Source organism: Homarus americanus, unplaced genomic scaffold, assembly GCF_018991925.1.
Source record: "Homarus americanus isolate GMGI-L3 unplaced genomic scaffold, GMGI_Hamer_2.0 scaffold24760, whole genome shotgun sequence".
In the NCBI taxonomy this organism is placed as follows: domain Eukaryota; kingdom Metazoa; phylum Arthropoda; class Malacostraca; order Decapoda; family Nephropidae; genus Homarus; species Homarus americanus.
The window spans coordinates 680,382-702,085 of NW_024712420.1; the positions used below are offsets into that span (position 1 = coordinate 680,382).

Sequence of the window (21,704 nt, forward strand, 5' to 3'; positions counted from 1 at the left end):
GGTGAACTGGGAGCACCCGGGAATCGAACAACCGACCCCTGGAACAGGAGGCGAACGCTGTATCCACTCGACCGCCGCGCTCCATAATAAGTTACTGAAGGATATATGATGATAATGTAATAAGTTACAGAAGGATATATAAATAAACTAACAAAAGAGATGAGAGTATGGAAGATATTGGCTACCCTCAGATGTTTGTTCACTGGTTTAGGCTACTTGGCTTTAAAATGAGGATGTATTGCTTGCTTTTTGTTTGCTATGTATAAAACAACATGACAATATGATTAGCATGTATAGGACATATAAAGTATCAAGAACATTGTACTGGTGACCCAGCCACTATTACTGTACCAACAATGCTTGGCTTTGATAGTGATCTGTATTACTAGATATTTACCAAATATTGTACTGTACATGTAATAAAATCCTGTAACATTTTTCAATTCATATGAATGTGAAACATAATATTCTCTAGAATGCTTAATATGCGAGGATACTTATAATCATTACACTGTTGTCTGCAGTATTGTGCACCATCATCAACACTGAGTGTTGTAGGGTGCAAATTCTAGAGTTATCCTCATTTATGCTTTTAGATAGTAAAGCAAAATGTGACATGTAGACAGGTAGAGAGGCACAATGAAAAGAGTAAAAAGTACTACAAAACTGCTGAAGAAATCAGAACAGCCTTTATAACACTGCATCAGAATGGAGTGCCTACAAAGGTGCTATTTTAATATTTGGCTACAAAACCACAGGTATCCCAACTCAAGCACAGGACTACCAACACAAGTTCAGGTCTTACTAGATGTTCCCCCAAAAATTATATTTAATTTCTTTATATTTCAATCTTAGGATGTCACAATGGTGTTTTTTGCTGACTATGCTTTTAATTTTCCAATATACTTCTACCAATAATTTATTTTTATTATTTCCCTGAAAATTATCACTGCAGGAAGCTGTTATGAGGGAAATGTGGAGACTCTTTGATGGTCTTAAAAATGGGTTCCTTTAGCCTGATGATCCATGAAGGGTAATTTAGATACTATCTTCTGAATACTAAACCTTTGGCACACAAGGAGGCAATATGGCAAGAATTGCACTTAATTATATTTACTTCTCAACTTTAAATTTTGGCATTCATTCACAGCTGGGTTGACTGGGGGTGCCTCAAGCACAAGCCAACAACCTATAGGGCAGAAGGCAAGTGCTGTAACCAATCAGCTACCACATCATTAGTTAAAGTGTAGTTTTTGTAAACGTTTTTGCATAACATCCAAGCTGGTCTTACGCATGCACCTTATGGTTAAATGTACGTAAGTATTGTTTGTAGAAATATATAACAAGGGAAAATCTCTTCTATCTGGACAGTTTGAAAAAAAATTTGTAAAGATACTTTTCTGTCTACAGTGCAATAGGTTCTCGGCCTCCACCCATACTTCAGCCGCCTACCCCAACTAGCTGTGGTCCTCTCCGGCGAAGGTTGACTGACAAAGCAGCCCTCCTCACCCCAGGTAATAACTTTTCTTCGAAACATTTGACTCAGTACTTTGCACTTTCTCTTTTCATCACTTACCATTCCGATCCTCCTGCCATAGATTTCATATTCTTTTTGGCTTTTTGTTGGCATGATCCGACTCAGTTTCCAAATCCATGTTTCTTTTTAATTCAACAGTTTTGTTATAGCTAATGAAATTTAAATTCACTTTGGTAATGTTTTATGAGAAAACTTTCTAATGTTGTTTAATACTTAAAGTAGTTGATGAATATTTGTTTTAAGAAATCGATTTGTAAATTATATACAGTACTGTGTGTTATTTTGATAGGAAGTACGTGTCAGTTTAACAATGTAATAAGTCTGATGTTTTACTCTATTGTAGGTAAAATTTCTTTCTTTATATGCCAACAGATAATTTTTTCTAATGACTGGCTATGTTATTTTTAAAACTATTTCCTGGTAATGTAATACTCAATGATATAATTATATTGGGTTATTGATACAAATATAGATTTCAACCTTCATATATGTAATATTGTACCTACGTCATGTGTCAGTTATTTCATGATCCCAAATACCTTCAACAACATGAGAATCAGAAGTGGATTATGTGATGGTAGTAGTGATGGTATGCATGACAGATCCCCACCCACTGTATTTTAGTCACAAGTTAGTAACATCTAATGCTCAGAAATTGTTTTTTCAACTATAAATGATGTTTGGATACATGAAAATGTTATTACTGGTTCAGATTTATGTTGGAGAGTAAAGGTGCACCCCAGGCAGGGCACATGAGCACATAATGTGGCCCTACACCTCTACTGCAGTATGGGACTCTTACCGCCCCCTTGTCTGTATCAACAGAGACTCTTGTCCCTGTTGATATTGCTTGAGTCTAATGATTTAAATAATTTAAGCTACACTGACTAGTGGTGTTTTGCCTTAGGCTCATACAATGGATATTATACAGAATATAAATAAATTTTAACAAAAGATATAATGATGGAGTGCTTCATTCATTTGAGAAATGATACACATTAGCTTTCACACATGGTTGGCTCTCCCTCGCAGTAACAGGTGTGGGTAACCCACAACCCATCCTGACCCTCACATAACGAAAAGCCTTGCTTGCTTTTTGCTAGGGCCGCTAGAGGACTCCCAAGTGAATAGACGCCGCCTGGCAGACCGCGCTGCTTTAGACGTTAATGAAGGTAACCAGTTGCATACCCTCCCCGTGTCTCTGCGTCTTCATCCACTCCAATAGGCAAAATTTTCTTACTTCCTTCTGTTGTAGTCTCTTTTCTTTACATCCTCTGATAGCATGTCTGTTCTTCACACACCCTATAGGAATGTGCTGTTTGACATTTTTTCTGTGGTGCATGAACATTTGAGATCCGCTTATGTACACCCCCCTTTAATAATCACTCATGAATGATTCAGCTTCTTGGCTCATCCCAAAATGCTCGCTCCTTTCATTAACACAAACCTGGCATCCATACTACTCTTACAGGGATCACTTATATTTTCCTTGTCCTTTTGTTGGCTCAGTGCTCACGTACCAGTGGCCTCTTACTCTCCATACGGTCTCTGTCAGTACTATGTGAAACTGTTAGGAATCAAAGCTGGTGCAGCTTAGCAATACTGTACTGTACTTAGCAAAAAAATATTCTTGTAATGAATTTTGAGCTTTTCATGCTATGAAAATTCTACTGCTACACATTTTCCATGTCAATTACTAATACACCTCGAAAATTTTGAGAGTACCATGTTAATGAATGGTATTAAACTATCATAAATCATTATTAGATTTGAATAATTTTTCAAGTTTATAAAAAGGTGAGTTGTCTGTTTTCTTACATCGTCAAGTAACAAAACTAGGCTGTCAATACTGTATTTGGTTGTTCATATTATTGTCATTATTCTGATTATTACCAGTATTATTATTAGTATCAGTAAATAAATTTAAAAGACCCATTAGGGTAATGTGTACAACCTACAGAAGTGCTCTCTTTCTCTATATATACAGTATACTGTACAGTATATATCACAAGATACACTCTAGAATTGTCTGGAAAAAAACTCACCTTTTCACAAGATTTTATTACCCTTCAGTATTGCAAAGGTTGAGGGGTAATTCTTCCCATTAAAAGATAAGGACATACCTTTCAGGTAACATTATGCCTAATTTGGGAGTAAGGTAAAGAGTTTAAAGGGGCAAACATTGGTGCAAGAATGTAAACCTGATCTCCATAATTACTCATATAATATGTTAATGCCCCTGTCAAGCTTATTACGATTTCCTTTTTTCTGATATCTTAAATTGTATGATAACATTTTAATGAAAATTATTGCTGACTTGAACCTCCAATGTTCATGTCCTGTGTAACACTAAATCATTGGTGCTCTCAGAAAATAAAGAGATACATTCATACTTCCTGAAGTTATTTTCAGTTAGTATAATGGACATTTTTAGGCCTTAAATACCTTGTATGATACTGATGTACTGTTTATATTGTACAAGAGATGTGCATCATACAGTAGTGTTATACAATTGTTTAAGGAATTATATGTGTTTGATATAAAGAAGGTACATGTATTATAAAAATATCTACTGATTTGAGTTTCCATATATTTATTCTTCTTGAACTATTATTCTAAGTTGCCCCTAAAAGTACTGTACATTTTCTTTTGTCTGTTCCCACTGAGAGTTGTGGGAGTATTCTAAAAGATGTTACAAGGAATACCCGGTAGTTAAACATCAGATAATACCTGGGATAATGATAAATAAAGAATTACAGTATTGACAATCATGAGATACTGGTAATTAAAACGATTATGCACTCGTTTTTTAAGTGTCCTAACGTTTCTATTGTACTTCGGTTAGCAAGTCATAAGTTATTCAGCACAGTAGCCCAAGCCTTGTAAATTTGAATATTTTTGATAAAGTGGTATATGTACAGTCATTTATGGTTGCCCTTTAAGCATCCTATTCTCAAAGTGATCCTGTATGTTGTTGACTTTCCATTTATCTCCTCATTCTGTGAACTTATGCCTATTAACATGTATATTTTCACATATTTATGTATCTCCTCCCTGCCAACTCTGCCTAGAACACCCAGCAACTTGCCGCCTACATCTTTTAGCTAGCCACTTTCCCTGGTGTTCCTTGGTGACCTGTCACTTGCTGTGCTGCATAAATGTTCTGTTTTTATCTCTCCCTATTTTTTCTTCATCTCTCTTAGGTCTTTCATATATGTTAGATCGAGCAGGATTGGATATACAACAAGGTCCGTATATCTCATAAAGGGTATAGTTGTGAGAATTGTAGGCATTATGTTGTATGCAAGGTAAAGTACTGTACATATATTGAATGTGTATTATATATGCTTACATACATACAATATGTGTATGTTTTGAAGTACCGTACAAGTACGTATAGGTATGAGAAGGATTAGAGATGTACAGTATCTCAGTATAAATGTAATTGTAAATACAGGACAATATGTGCAGTGAATGTGTGTCTGAATATTCATATAAAAGCATTAAGACACTTCATATATTATTTTGTAGATTCAATTGTTTTTGAATAGATGGAATCCAAAATATATTTTATCAATCACTTGTCACTGTTGAATTGGATGAAGTGTTACGTTCATAAGATTCTTAAGATTAGTGTCAAAAATATTTTTGTATTAGACTTAGTTTTTAATTTAATTTTTTTGTTTGGAGATGTTATGTGATAAGAAATTTTGAGACATGTTTGATTTTTAGATACGTTTTAAAAAAATAAGAAAGATAGAAATTGGAATAAAGATATTGTAATAATAAGGAGATTCTTCTTTTACCCACAGAAATACAAAGGAACCGAGAGTTCTACAAGAACACAGAGGTCCGGCCGCCATTCACCTATGCTTCACTTATCAGACAGGTGAGGATATGAAATACACTTTACTGAGTTTATTTCTTAACAAAATACAACAGTAGTGCATTTTCACCATGCATTTAGTTTTATTAGTTTTCACGGAAAGAAACTAAAGAGAAACAATCTAATAGTACTGTAGTGTACTACTATATTGACTCATTTACAGTAAGTGGAAGTGAGGCAAGTCATCTTTAAGTGAATTCACCCTCCCCCCCTCTCACACACACACACACACACACACATATATATATATATATATATATATATATATATATCCAGGTATATCACTTGGTTTATGGTCTCGAGGTCTCCAATAATAACCCTATAGGTGCAAGTTTCTTCAGTAATGCACTAAATGTTAAGAAGACTTGGGAAGATCTGTAACAAGACTCGTGCAGAGTTTCGAGAAGTTGGTGTGGGACTAAGTCACAGCGGGAGATGGAATAAGAACATTTATGGTCATATTGGAGTTACCAAAGTGTTTTTGCAACTATAACTTCATTGGACCTGGAAGAGTAGACAAAGTGAAGGAAGAACAGTTACACATAGCTATTGATTTGACCCCAGGATGAGAGTCCATAGACAAGTTAACAGTCATGGAACCTATTTCAGAAGGTTAAGAGCAATAAATAATAGATAATCTACTACAGTAATTAATTTCAATTACCCCCAGGCTGTCCAACTTTTATGGTCAGATTAGCTACCTGAGTATCTTTTAAAATCTTTGCAGAAAGAGAAAATGAAAAATTGTTACTCTTTCCTATTTCATGCATTCTATGGGATGCCACTTTTGAAATTTATTTGGCTAACACCAAACAAATTTATGTAGAACAGAGAGACACTTTGTGCCCAAGGGGTTAAGGAGTTGTCAACAGATTGCAAAATGTACCTGATGCACAGTTTAGCTTTTGTTATTGATTAAAAAATATTTATGTTCTCTACTTTGTGGTTCTGTGCCAGTGTTACATATTAAAATCTGAGGATAATAAAGGTTACATAAAACCTAATTAGCAAAATATGTATTAATTTTGAAATTTTTTAAAGGATTCCTCAAAACCTTCATATTTTTTTTCTTTTTAGGCTATCATAGAAGCTCCAGATAAGCAGCTGACTCTGAATGAAATATACAATTGGTTCCAAAATACCTTCGCGTACTTCAGACGCAATGCTGCTACATGGAAGGTGTGTAGAGTGTACAGAAGATATGTTGTGGGGCACCTCAGCTGATAATATGTTCTCTGTTTGTGCTGCTTTCTTTTGTACATTGTTTTTACAGTATTCGTGTTTGACTTCAGAAGTCAAGCTTATGTATAAACTGATAGATAGAATAATCTATAACTTGCTTTATTTGAGGCATTCTATAAATTTTATTATGTATGTATATATTTATCTATAAATATTTAATAGTTTAAGTAGTTGGTAGATTTGAGTATATACAGAAACTTGAACACTTATTAGATGTAAACTATGATGTGGACACATTAACTTCACTTCCCCAGAGTCTATGTATGTCTCAGTTATAGATATTAATAGTCAGGTCTGTACAACTAGTTATTAAAGGATGTAATGAAGGAATAAAGACTAATATGTTATTATCAGATTAACAGCTACTTTTAGTTATTTTTGCATACATTGTCATAAAAATTATATGAAATTTATAATAAGCATTCCTCAAATAACTTCAGGTTAAATGATTCCAATAATTTGACGTCATTTTGTGTCATATTTCAACTTCTTCACTTATAATCTAATGGTCACTTTATTACTAAGAGTAGCAGTTCAGGTCTAGGTATCCAGAATTTTAAAGATAAGTGCAGGAAATAATTATTTTCTAAATCCTAGTTAATGAGCCTTGTGGACGTACTAGTGAGAGTTGGTTGCATACAATATTTGCACCATCTGTTGTCCCATATTAATACTATTACTTTTATCTCCATCATGGGATCTATTGGAAGTTGTACACAGGCATACACTCCCAGAACCTCGGCCCCTCCACTGCCTGCAGGCACTAAGTCTTTCTCATCTCCTGTGTGTTTGTCTGTCTTCGAGTGCCCGCCAAAGATCAGACATGACTTTCAGTTTCCCAGGACACTTTGCTTGTTATTGCTAGCACCAGTAAAGCTATTTGAGTTCCCCTTTGAACTGCCGTCTGGCTGATGGCTGCCGCGTCTTGGCGAGTTATGACAGGCCTGGTCTCTTGACGCTCATAGTGTAGAGTATTACTTCTTTATTTATGCATTACATTGCATGGTGCCACAGACGAGTAATGAACAGTTGAAAACAAAGTTTCTAGTTTTTTTCTTTATTTATGAATATACAGCATGAAAGCGAGTAACATTTTGAAAAATTAATTTAATTGCACTGTAGCCAGTGTAACAATTACAAGTATTATTTTAGGCCAGTAACACTGATTAGCTGCTGCTTTTGGCTGCTCCATAGACCCAGGAATAATCCATTTTATTTTCATTATTTGTTGTTTTGGTTATTACTTTGCTTTGTGCTTACTGTTTTGTGTATTGTTCCGTTTAGAATGCCGTCCGCCACAACCTGTCCCTTCACAAATGTTTCATGCGTGTGGAGAACGTCAAGGGCGCAGTGTGGACAGTGGATGAAGTGGAGTTTTACAAGAGGCGACCCCAGCGCTGCGCCACTGGGTATGTTACCCTTCATGACCTGCACCCTTTCCTGACCATGCCTGCCGCCGCCCCTCCTGGCAAATCCACGCCCTCCGCTCTCTGAGGCCTTCACAGTCAACATTTACCTGTGTTTTGGTAGAGTGAGAGAGCAGAGGGCGCTCACTGTATGTCTCTCTGCCAGGGGCCTTATTTTATGGGCGTGTGGGTGGGCTTTTCACCTTTTTTCTCTAGAGTTTTTCTTGTGCTTTGACTTTTTCTCTCTTTTTCTCTAATGTCGTTGTTGGTGGTCCAGAATGCGATCCGCACCAACCTCTCGCTGCACAAGTGCTTTGTGCGCTATGAGGACGACTTTGGCTCATTCTGGATGGTAGACGACGCAGAGTTTGTGAAGCGACGTCACCTGTCCCGCGGCCGCCCCCGGAAATACGAACCCAACACCCCACCACCACCTCACCAAACCCTCCACCCAGGGCTTCTGCAAACCCAAGGGGTCCCCATGGCCTTCCATGCGGCATTCCCGCCCCTGTCAGGGCCGCTCCCGCCCCCACAGTAAGCACTGCTCACTGGCTCAGCAGCAAAATTGCCACGGGCGGGCGGGGACTACCCTTATTGGAATCTTCAACCTCCCCGCCCGCCCGTAGGCACTCCCGCTCCATCCAGCACTCACACCCACTCACACCCCTTCTTCCTAATGCTCTCTCCTTCTTGTACACAATTTCATACACTTCTCAGACCATTCATCTTGCCTAGATATGATCCCACATTCTTTCAACATCAGCAAATTTTCGTCATTGTCATAAGCTTTGTATATAAATCTAAAGTCATCACTATCTTTTATTGAAAAAATATGCTATTATTATCATCATTATCATCATTTGCATTATGTTATTGAATGATAGTTGCAGTTACAGTACTGTATTTCCTAGCACATAACTTTGTATTACAGTATTCAAGCTCATTTTCTGAAGCAGATATTAGTGAATGTAATGAGTTTTTGTCTGCACGTGTGTATGTATGTTTGTGTACCTGTGTGTACTCTGTGTATATATTTGTGTGACTACATGATGAATATTTTCAGCTGAATGTCAAGGAACTGATAAATTTTGATATTTGATACCAGTACAAACAACTCTTCCTGCATCTACATATAAAACTTGCACAATGAATTAGGCTTTATCCTGTTATTGTGTGACATTAGGTAAAGTAGTATGGATATTCCTGAATTTGGTATGAAGCTTCCAGAGTGTTAGTATCTTTCCAAATAATAATAGTCAGTTTAAGACAGTGCAATTCTTTTATGTGCTCTGTTGATTAATTGTTGCAGTTCACCTGACTAAGTTCCTTAACATGAATTACAGCAATTGTGGCTTCCAGCCCCCCCCCCCCCCAAATTTCCTTCAAAAGATTTGGATTTAAACAAGCTGCGACTAGTATTCTTGATCAAAAAGCTATTAATGAATGTGATATAATTTTATGTAACTGGAAAAGAGAAGTGTAGGGAATAGAATGGTGTTCTTGCTAAACTAGCAAAGCAATACAGCCAGAGTCGATTGGTTTTTCATTGGTTAACGTTGATGATACAGAAGTGTAAATTAATGAGCAATTTCTGGGGATGAGATTACTGATAACATTAGATTAGCTAATATAATGCCATTAAAAGATTTATTGTATTTTAAGTGCTTTATCCCGAGAATGAAATAATTTACTAAATAATTCTTGGCATTAAATTGCTACACTGCAGAGGCCAAACGTTATCTTATCCATCATATATACAGTACTTAACCCAAATAGCCATTATTATCAAGTGTAGCTCATCAGAACACTGACTGCATAAGCCTCAATACAACAAAGATATTGTTTAGATATCCCCATGAATGTGCTGTTTTGGAATATTTGGGCTAAGATAATTTTTGTTGATTATTTTAATTATTATTTTTTCTATTATGAATCAAGTACAGGTAGGTGAAATTCTCCCACACCACACCTGGCCCACAGTAGAATCTGTCTTTTGCCTTGTGTTGAAGGATATACCCAAGAGAATTACAGAGCCAGATAACCAAGTTAAACTCCAAAAAATTGTAAACATAAATCTAGGTTAGAAATTTTGAGATTCAATATTTTACTTTGATGTATCTATTTTGATATAATGTATACAATACTAAGATGCATTTCATTGAAAGTTGTTCCATAAGTAGTATTTTACTAAGGCAATTAGTTTCATTGTACTGTATACAGCATTTCCTCTAAGAAACATTATATAGACTTGTTTTGAGCTGGTTAAATTCCTGCCATCTTAAATATACGTAAAAAAATAGATGCAACACAAAATCTGTCTGAACATTAATGTTTATGGCAAGGGTCCTATTTCCACCATTTTAATGAGTGTACAGACTTTGGTATTCCTTGGTTATGGACTGAAATTCTGATCTTAGCCACAATAAAATGACTAATGTTCTTAAAATCCTTCTTTGTTGATAGAGAGGAAAAAGAACTTGACCAAGTTTCAGTCTTCCTCTTGCACACTACTTTGATGTTGGACGATTTGAGACATGGCACTTTTGTGGTTCTGAGCCATACTGAGGTGTTAAGATGGGAGATAACCTGCTTCAATACTCCTGTTCAGGTCATGGTTTTCTCTGTACGATGTCACTTTTTTCTATTTATTTGAATTCAATGTAGCCAGCATTAGGAAGTTGACACATTGACACATGTTAACAATTGGTCTTCAGTTTTGATATGAAAGTACTGTAGATACCGGTAGACAACTTCCAACTGGATCTTAATGGTTCCCCATGGGTCATGTTCATATTCTTCTCTTGCTGCAAATGGATAAATAGGTATACCAAATCAGTCTTTAGCTATGATTGTGAATAAATTAATACAGTACTGTACTAGCATGCATGAGTGAGTGAGTGTTTATATAAGATTCACAACATAAAATGAATATTTCCCAATTGAAAGCACGAGTCTGTTCATGGAAGGTGTCTCATGCTTGCATCACTTCATTTCAATTCATCATCTTGTCACATGACCCATCTAGTAAAGATCACCTGCCACAGATTTTCTTTTCTTCACATAGAAAAATAAAAGCAAACATTGCCTTTCTTAAAATAAAAGCAAACATTGCCTTTCTTCATCAGTCATATACTGTATACAGTTTTCCTCTCTTACATCAACTATTTCCTGAAATATTTAAGCGTAACATTGTTATTAACACTGAGCTTAATGCTGCCCCACCTTTTCAACATTTCAACATACCCATTACCTTCTCCTTTACTTGTTCCTCCGCCAAATTCCCTTGCTTTATTTTTTTCACTATAATTTTTTTAACGATAACTATTAATTCATTGTAATGGTAAAGAAGTTCTACATCAGTTATAAACCCTTGGTTTATCCAATGATGCTGATTTAGTGATCACATATTCAAGAATGCGAAGGTGAAAATGAGATTTGGAGTCTTGTGTATTATTTTTCGTAAGTTTCATCACAGGGAGAAAAAAGATGATTCTTATCAATGGGAAGACCCTCCCATGTGAGAATAAAATTGAAATTAATATATTTTTAATTCTTTATTTTTGTATCCTTTTGCGATTTCATTTTACTTGATTGTTTGCTGCCCCTTTTCCTCGACTGAGCCAAAAATTATAGATTGTAAGGTATAAACACCCAGACGTGTTATGTAGAGAGTTAGAGAACAATTGTTATAATGCTAATTCATAAATCACAGCATTGTCAGCTATAGTATTAATTGTCATTCATATTAACATCTGACCGTTTGGGTGTTGATAGTAGCTGTAGATATTAACCCACATCTACCAACTTAACCAGAGAGGGATACCACCATTCATCGGTAACTGCAAGTAACTTTTCCTTTCTCTTTTCAATCTTTTCACTCTCTCTTTTTTGCATTTTACTATTTACATCTCTTTATGCCTTTTTCTTAGTGGAATGCCCAGAAGTCGTCGCTTTTCAGATGTTTTGAATCTCCTTTTAAAACCATTTCGGTGTTGTGCCATTTCCAAAAACTCTTGATGTTCTGCACTTTCAAACGTCTTTTAATGCTTGTTATCTCTTCACGATAATTAGCTTTCCATAGCAAATATTATCTCCTTTAACGTGAGTCACAGCAGACGTGTGTTACTCTCCGATAACAGTAAGTTGAACATTAATTACTAATATATATTAGGAAGAATATTAGATATGAATAATATGACATCAACAAGTCATGATATTTAAAGAAGAAATAGAAACAAGATAATGTAAGTATTGCATGGTAAGTGTGTACAGTATACAGCAGTAAACAGTGTTTATTTCTTAATTCATTTTCTATAATATTCAAACTTATTTGCATGTATTTTCAAATTCTTAGTGTTTCATAATAGTATTAAAATTAATACTGTATTTCCATTCTGAGTGACATATTTTACCCCAATTGCACAAGATGCTCAAGTGTTCATTTATCTAATAATAGAAAATAATACAGGCACTTTATATCCTGTTAAGATTTTAGAAATCAGCAGTGCAGCAATTGGAATGAATTTTTGACAATATATATTTTTCAGGGGTGTGCCAAGCAAGAGTCCAACATTAACTGGGAGCCCGACCCTCTATGGCGAGGCCCTTAACGCTAGCCTCCAGGTACTTTACCATTCCACTAACTTTTCATAAATAATTCAAATATAGTGTCTCAGGTGAATGTGTAAGATAAGTAGAATACTTATACTGTACTAAGCATGGCAAGTAATAAGAGAAATACTGAATATTTTAGAATATAATAGGGATGAGGGATAATGGTAGAGATGATAATAGAATACTGTAATAGATAAAACTGATGGTACTGTGTAAGGACCAGGGAAGGCAGAAACTAGCATGAATGAATTAGATTAAAATCTAGGTCCCAGGAGAGGTGCAAAATATGTAAGGCTTGATAGATAACACAAAAAAGTTTGGAGTGAGGGACCATGGTCACTAGCCCTCTGGCACTTTGATTAATTGACAGTGTAATGATAGGTAGTAGACAGGTTACTTCTAGTCATCGAGAAAGGCACTGACATGGTGGAGGCTAAGGATTTGTCAAAATTTACATTATTTTTTCTTTCTTTAACCTTGTTGACACTGCAGCAATTGTGTGTCATACTGGTCATGCATAACACTACCCTCCACTGCCTGCTACTGTCCTCTGTGTCTGGGATAATTTTCTTTTGCTATTATCCTTTTTTGGTCTCATTATTGTTCCAATCTGCTACAGTATACAGTACTTTATGAACAACTTTTATATATTTTGCAATAATTCCTAATCTTAGTCCAGGCAAGTGGTACATGTTTCACTAAATGACAATGTATAGACGGATCTTCAGTACGGTATTTGATGATTTGGGGATGTTAACAATTGAACTTTTTGAAGTACAGTAGAACCTAGATAAATTGGACTAATTGGGGCAGACCACTTTGTAAAATCAGAAAAAGTAATTGTAGGGATATATTGTGTAAGGGAGATGGAGTGATCTGGGACCAGCTGGGGGGGGGGTGGGTGGGTGGCTCCTTTCCCTAAGATCCCTTTAACACATCTTTATGCAATTTCACCATAGTTCTCATATCATTTAGGTTCATTTGGTGCCAGGTTGATAAAATATTATCATAAAAGAATCTATTTTCCTGAAAAAAAGAATCCCACACTCAACACGAGTCATTTGTTTACAAAGGGTAAACAGCTGATCGGCTTAGTTCCACCACTCAAGCTTACCACAACATCTGTCTTCAGCGCTTACCGGTAGTAAATTAGTACAATACTGTAGTGTATATATCTTCGCTTAATGAATAATATTGTAGTATATTTATCAGCACTTAATAAGAAAAAATTGTACTGTACAGTATTATACATCTGCATATCCCCTGGTTTATTCACTAATCAGTTGTCTAGGTGCACAAGTAACCAAATTGAGCCATCTTGTATCACTCAAAGGTAATAAATAACATTGTTAGAAAGGTAACTTCATATCAAATACCATACAGTGTGTTACAGTTACCTTGTTGTAAGCTGATTTACTGAAAGCTCTCACACAAACACATCCTGAGTGAATACCTTATGATACAACTTGTACAGTACAGTATAGTCTGGATTTACGCGGTCAATTGAACCCGTGGAGGCCCGTGTAAAACGAGAAACGCGTAAATGAAATAACACAATATATGGGGTTAATTGAAATAGAGACTGGGCCGACCCCCAAACTCCACTTTTTGCCGACACAATACGTACGTTGTAGTAAAAATAACATCTTAATTTTATGATGGTATGCACACATAATTAATAATTAAGAGAAATATCAATAATGTTTGGTTTTTTAACACTTACGTTAGTAGAAAAGCTGGGTTGGCACACGTGGATGGCAGCTGGTTCCAAGGCAGAGGGCAGATTAGTTGCCCTCCGGTGAATCACTTTCACTTTCACTACTCGCAGAGGTTTGCAGGGCCTCCCAGACAACCTCTCAAAGTCCATATCTTCACTGTCAATATCACTATCACTGACTTGGGCTGGCTGTGGTTGTGGTGGGTTGCGGGCGAGGAAGTCCTCAATACTACGTTGATGACTAGCATTGATGTTGTCGAGATAAATCTGGATATACTGCTCCATAACTTTCGTCAGATGGTTATTAGACACTTCATACCGATGCTTGTCTGGGTCGTTGTCAAGGATGAGCTTAAGTTTCTCCCCCAACTCGATGATTTCCTTCACATTATCATGGCTAGGTCCAGGTAAATCAATGTTTTTCTCTGGTGGTAGGGGTCCCGCGGAAGCCATTGTGAGTTGTGAGGGGAATAGCGGGCACAAGAGAGAACTGTATACGCGGACTGAGAACAATGAGACAGGCCCTGCTAGGTTAGCGACTTCTACCCTCTGGTGGCAAGGCACGTCATGTTACATTAGACCAATCACAGCTAGCGGTGGAGGGAATGTGTGGGTGGTGAGGATGCGTGGCCCAATCACAGTCCGATACGTCACATGATGTCACCGATAACGCTACAGCGACATACTGCGCAACCTTACTCACGCCGCTTGTGGTCCAGCATGGGCCGCTTGAATACAAAATGGCGCGGCGCGTCTGGACCTCCAGCCACTCTCCGCGTAAATGACCAAATTTACCGCGTAATTAAAGCATTTCAATTCTGGCAAGGCACCGCGTAAATGACCAAACGCGTTAACCAAAACCGCGTAAATCCAGACCATACAGTCAGTTCTGCTATAACGCGATAGTTGTGTTCTTGTAAAATATCGTGTTATAGAAAATCGCGTAATAGAAATAACAGGGCTTATGGAGAAAATAGGGTTAGGTGCAGATTACTCGAAATCGAAAAAATTTAGTAGTTAGCCTAACACAAAGGATAGCACAGTCTAAATAAATGTTACATTCATATCTAATAATGAAATCATACAGTAAATGTAACACTTTACCTTGAAAAAATATGAATGTAACTTGATGGGGAGAAGGGTGATTTTGAGGTTGATAACATCGAGCTTCTCTTCAAGTGTTATATCCTTTCTTTTACGATCATCACCGGGAATTCTATCACCAGAACGCTTCTTGGAGATATTCTTCTTTACCATATTCACAGTTAATACCACAAAATTGGAGAAATAGTAAGCAAAAATCGCGTTATAGCAAACAAGCTTTCGCGTTATACAAATATCGTTCTTCTATTCATAAATCGCGTTAGAGCAAATTCGCGTTATCAAAACACGCGCTATAGCAGAACTCACTGTACTGTACTTTTATTTTCAAGTCTAATTACATGTTGTATTTTTTCTCTATTATTGAAGATGTTATATTAATTATGATGAACCGTACGCCATAATTGGCAGATCATACGAGAATATAATACAGTACTGAATCATTAAATAAACCAGGCGAATGTGGCAATGCCCGATCAGCCCCCAACCTGCTTAGACATGCAGTGTCTTTGCTCTCGTTATGCCTATAGCAAATCTAATGAGACAGTTGTATAGTATTCAGTGAGCAAGTGTTTTTATTTTTGTAAGATTTTTTTTTATTTTACCCATTTCTTATAATACTGCAAGTACTTACATGATTTTACCCATTTCTTATAATATGTACATATGTAATTTTAACCCAATTCTTAAAACCCTTTAGTATCCCCATTAAAGATACTACGTACAGTACTCTACAAAAAAAGTTCACGTAAATGAGTGTAGGTAGTGAAGTGTGGCACACTAATACTATAAATATGAAGGCAGGACTCACACTGAGACTGAGACACTTGCCGCACGACACTCACACACAGACGTTAAACCGCATGTATGAACACACACATCATCCGGACTGATGCTGGATTTTTCAGACTTTTTAAGAATATTTCTGGTGAATAAAGAAGCAGTCCAGAGCACCTCATAGAGTCCAAAAAAAGTGAATTCCAATGCTGTACTGTATATTGAAGTCCTATTTATCGAAGTTTTACTGTAGGTGCCTTCAAGGCTCCTGTTAGTTTACATAAGAGTAACATAATGTAGATAGGTAGAATGTACTGAAGGGGCTTGTTTTTTTCCTTTAAGAATAAACTTTAAGCACAAATACAACATCAATGAAATATGATATATACAGTACTTGTAGCTTTAAATCCAATGATAACATGACTATATTTCATATTTTAATGAATAACTAAGTGATTACAGGTTACCTGAAAGGAAGTAATGTGAGTTTATGTATTTAACAGGCTGCTCTGGCAGACTCAAACCTTCCAATGCTGAACACTGCCTTCAGTATCTCCTCCAGCATGGAGAAAAGTGGTTCTCCACCCATTTCCTATCATGAGAGTATGATGCGCCATGAAGAGGAAGAAGAACTCCCAATTAGAGAGCGTGAGGATGAGCAGGAAGAATCCTACCCATCACAACTTGTCAAGCAAGAGATGACAGAAGAAGAGACTCCAATGGAAACCCAAAGGGAATGTGAGGAAGAAGCCCATCCAGCCTCTCCAATGTCACATTATCGCCATTACTCTGGAATAGAGGAAGACCGACCTCAGTCTCGTAGCCCTGTACCACCAAGTCCTGTATCCCAAGCCCCTCCACCACCTGTGTCCCACGCAGTGCCCCACGTGCCAACAACGATTGGCCTTCCTCCACCCCTTCAGCTATTGCATGATGCACATATGCGACAAGGACCCCCTCTAGAAGGCTAGTGATGTAGGGCATGAAAAAGGAGTATTGTTTACCTCCGAGTGATTTAACGCTTGAAAAAGCCTACTTTTCATACTGCCATCTTCCTCGGACATGCCAGCAAGCGGCTGGCTATAAAATGAGACACACATCCAAATAATGGATGTTATTTTAACTGGTATCCCTTATTTAGATATTGCATTATCTGAATTTCTTAACATTGAAGCACTGGCTTGTGTATGTGACACAGGGAAACCTGTAGGAAAGGATGGAAGAATTTGTTATTTTTGCACTGATGGAATTAGACTTTCTATTAGATTAATTGTTTCATATCAGACTAGTCTTACCTAAGGCACTGTCGTCGGTCGTGGCACAAGTGTTTATATTCTCGGTGATGGACAGATATTGTTTTGTACAGAAGGTTTAGACAAGGATGTGATCGCTTACTGTAGTAAGTGTAGAGTTACAGGACTACAGTGCAGGCAGAGAGAGTGATACTCTTGCCGCACTTAGTGTAGAATAGCCTAAGGCTACAGATGGTACAGCAGCCACCTGTATACCATTCCTAGATGGGTCTACAAGATCCTACTGTGCTTTTCTAGCCCCTGTTTCCTGTCAACCCTAGCCCAGTAGATAGTTCATATGCTTGCGTCTCTGATAAGTTCAGTCAAGGTAATTTATGCAATTCTTGACTGATTAGGACTAGGCACTGAATTTTATATATTTAACGTAGAGACATCTATCAAAAATGTAAGATTTTTACAAGTGCCATATTGAATTCTATGTGAGCTTTTATTAATATAACTTAACCAGTGAAATTTGATCTCAATCTTATATGATAGCTCTTCCATGACAATGACATAACAGAGGTGCACATTTCATAAGGCAGCAAACTAAGCTGTCAAGTTACTGTATATTTCTTTCTCACAAATTTTACAACTTTAGCAATGCTGTTGCTAAGATAATGACACAAGCCTCAGTTTCTTTTACACATCACTAGGGAATGTGCTTTTTTTACCTACTAAAGGATATTAAATCATTGCTGTTCATCTTCATTGCAAATGCACAATTTTTCTGACGCAGTAGTCCTGTACCTCAAGTAAACCCACCTATTTACATTATTTATTTGTTATTTATATTGTAGAATAAGTGGGGTTAGGACAGCACAGAAATGAGATCCTTAGTAGTGTAGTAATTTAGTATAAAATTAGAATTAGACAGCCATCCCAAACCTAGTAACCTGGGAGAGATGTGATTGATGTAGTAGTCTGAATTATTTTGTTGGGGTTCAGTTCTTGTAAAGGACTACAGTCATTAATGTTAAAAATTATCCATGAAACAGCAGATGTCGTAATATTTGCTTTCCAACAGAGAGTTCATATGTGTATGCAAGATAAATATTTTCAGTTGAATCTAACATATAATACTTTTCCAGCTAATGTATAAAAACAATTTCCCACAGGTTTTATGCCCTTAAGTGTATACTAAAAAAAAAGAGAAAAAATGGGAAGTTCATGAAGCTCAACCAATTTTTTTATGTGGACAGAACTTTGTTATTCTCCTTTTATAGACAAATATGGCATGGTGTTTATGACAAGCTGTTAGAAATTACAAAAAAAAAATAATTGCAATAACTAGGATGGTCTCAACACTGTATACACCCTTCTCCAAAGTACATTCACTGGGCTTGGTTAGTAGGAACTGCATAGAATGGACCACTGTAGTATAAAGCATTGTTAAAAATGCTACTTATAATACATACTCAAGCATATGTATTGCATTACCATTGTAGGTTAGCCTTGCTGTGTTAGGGAGTCAGGACTATGGTGGGGTAGGTTCACAATGTAGTAAGTAATTTTATAATATTTATTTTTCAGTTTGGTTTACTTGTTGTTATTTGAATACGTAAGTGTGTCCTGTGTAGCTGAAGTGTCTGTTTACATTCTTTGGTTGTATATTAACTTCCCGACCAGTGTAGCTACAGGTTAGGACCATGATTAAGGCCCCATTATAGTTCTGTTTCCTAAATCGCCATATGTCCCTGTTGGTCGCAAGTCACAAGGTAGTAGATGAGCTTCTAGTAGAACATTCCCTTTGGGCAAGGTTAAGCCCAGTCCCTGAGCAATAACTGTCTATTGTATGACTGTATTATCATGAACAAACCTCCCTCCCTGTCTCCCATTTGCAATCTCCAACTGCTGTCACTGACTGGCTCTCTGTAAGATAGTTTATTAGAAGTGCTTTGAGTTACTGAAGTTCCAGCATATGTTTATACCCTGAAACAGAAAAGGTTGTCTTGACTTGCAGAGGGCCAGAGATGTGAGCACAGATGAGGCCCTAAATCCACAGACCATAGTTTACTTTTTGAACAAGATTAAATATCTAATTGTACAGTAACCTTGGAAAATATGTGCATTTTGTAGCACTAAGGAAAAGTTGAGGAGATGGTTTATTACAGCGTTTTCTAATAAAATATGAGATTAAAGTACTGTATTCCAAATTTTATAGCTTAAAATACCTCAGTCATTGATGATGCATTTCCAAATGTAAGTCCAAAGATATTCTTATATGTCTGCTTGTATTGAGGGCCTCCTGTAAATAGAATTACACATGTGTAACATGAAAACCATATTCAAGCAATAGAAAGTTGATATAAGCAAATCATCTTTTTGAAAAGAAAATTTGCTTGTTGGAAAACTAACTAGGGCTTGATTAGTGATCATGTTATAGATATATGCCGGGTCAGAGGACTGGTCACGTACAAGTGTACAGAATTTTAAGTTACAGGTGTTGCAACCAAACTTTTGTTCATACTGTAAATTCAACAAGAATGACACATTTGTGTGTGTCAACTCAGTAATCTTATTATTCAGATTTAGTCCAGAGATCTATAGAAGAAAACATGTCCTCAACTCTATATTTATATGGCAAGTGCTTTGTATGCCAGACATGTTCATTAATGAAAAAAAATTAGTGTGTTTTGATATTCAATGCATAAGTGACATTTTTTGTCATTTATAGCCTCATTCCTGACGAGATGAAATGAAAGGTCTCCATTGTCCACACCCATGGAGATGTGTGAGTTATGGTAGCGTTTGGTAATGGTCATGGTCATGTTTTCAATAGCATTCATGTTTGAAGAATAAATCAGTTCATAACATACATGTCAATCATGCATTTATATATTTTTTGTGAGATCTAAATCGGTCAGTTTTTAACTTAAATTTTCAAAAATGGCTTTAATTTGTGAGCTCCCATTTTAATAATCACTTTGCTTTGCTCATTAATGGTTGCTTACCAGTTCCTAATTATGTTATGAAAAACATTCACAGAGGGAGTCATAAATTTTGTTGTCACAAACAAGACTTAACTGTGATGCATGTACAGCCATAGTTTAGCAGCTACAGGACAAACTTGTACAGTAATAAATATTTCATGTGAAAATTTTCAACCAAGAAAATAGGACTTCTGTCATGGAGGTTTTCTTTACCATAAGGACTTTTATTTGTCAACTAATAGAATTCTCTTTCAAATTTCATGCATCCAGTAAAGTTGAAAGTAATTCAAATCTATAATAATCCAGAAGAAAGAGCATCACTTTATACTTTGTGACAAAGAATTATGGGAATTTTCCCTTACAGCTCCTGATGGAAGAACAGGAAAGCCAAGACCAATATGTGATATAAGGAATTTTGTCCAAAAGTGTGTTGGTCTCAGTGGAGTATCTGTCTGCAAATGTAGTTTATTTCAGTGATAAGTTGAAACACTGTACACCCCACATGTAAAGCCCCTACAGAGCAAGTAAAGTCATTAGAGTATGTTTCCATTTTGATTTTAACACCCTTTATGTGTAAGTAACATTTATCAGTTTGCCAAAGATTTCAAACAAAATAACAATGCTCTTTCTTTACACAAACATATACAGTAGAACCTCAAAGATCCAGAGATCAGTTATCTTGGAGTCTTGGGGAAATGGAGCCTTTGAAAAATAATAATGAAATGCTAATAAACCAACCTTGCACTCACAGGCATCAGGTGACCACTGATTTGAATGTCTCGCTGCCTTCACTGTTGATGTAAACGGTTGTCATTTGAGTTTGTGAGTGGCAATGGTTGTTCTGTTATTTTGTATACTTGTGCTAATCGAAAATGTCTACTGAGTACCAAAGCTCAATAATTAGAACAAGGAAAGTTTAAAGTACCTACATTAATGAATCAAGTTTTCATACTTTATTTGTATAGAAAGGTATGTTTGGTCATATAATACACTGGGGTGTGGCAACCTCCAGTGCCTGTAAGCTGCACCAACTTTACCTATTTGAAAGTACAGTACAATAAAACACTGGTAATTCAAATGTCATAACTGTGAGAAATCAGAAAAGTCAGGCACTTAATTACCTGCTTAGAAATATTCGTTTTGATTGGATTATTCTAACATACTGTATTCCCTCTTTAATATTTCATTTCAACACAATG

The 21,704-nt window shown here is 36.4% G+C and overlaps 1 protein-coding gene across 13 annotated transcripts in view; it reads left to right on the top strand.

Annotated features, from left to right (window-relative positions):
* Positions 1 to 21,046, top strand: part of LOC121860326 (forkhead box protein P1-like) — a 92,304-nt gene extending 71,258 nt beyond the window's left edge. For 5 of the 13 annotated variants that reach the window (XM_042357398.1, XM_042357422.1, XM_042357407.1 and 2 more), the window contains exons 9-16: positions 1,393 to 1,514; positions 2,641 to 2,709; positions 4,741 to 4,785; positions 5,350 to 5,426; positions 6,501 to 6,602; positions 8,349 to 8,605; positions 12,619 to 12,694; positions 16,784 to 21,046. In XM_042357398.1, coding sequence (XP_042213332.1) covers positions 1,393 to 1,514; positions 2,641 to 2,709; positions 4,741 to 4,785; positions 5,350 to 5,426; positions 6,501 to 6,602; positions 8,349 to 8,605; positions 12,619 to 12,694; positions 16,784 to 17,251 — 1,216 coding nt within the window. In that variant the 3' untranslated portion in view covers positions 17,252 to 21,046. Of the gene's footprint in view, positions 1 to 1,392; positions 1,515 to 2,640; positions 2,710 to 4,740; positions 4,786 to 5,349; positions 5,427 to 6,500; positions 6,603 to 7,949; positions 8,075 to 8,348; positions 8,606 to 12,618; positions 12,695 to 16,783 lie in introns of all 13 variants that reach the window. The other 8 variants (XM_042357486.1, XM_042357414.1, XM_042357499.1 and 5 more) reach the window with 8 other exon arrangements.
* The last annotated feature ends 658 nt before the right edge of the window (positions 21,047 to 21,704 follow it).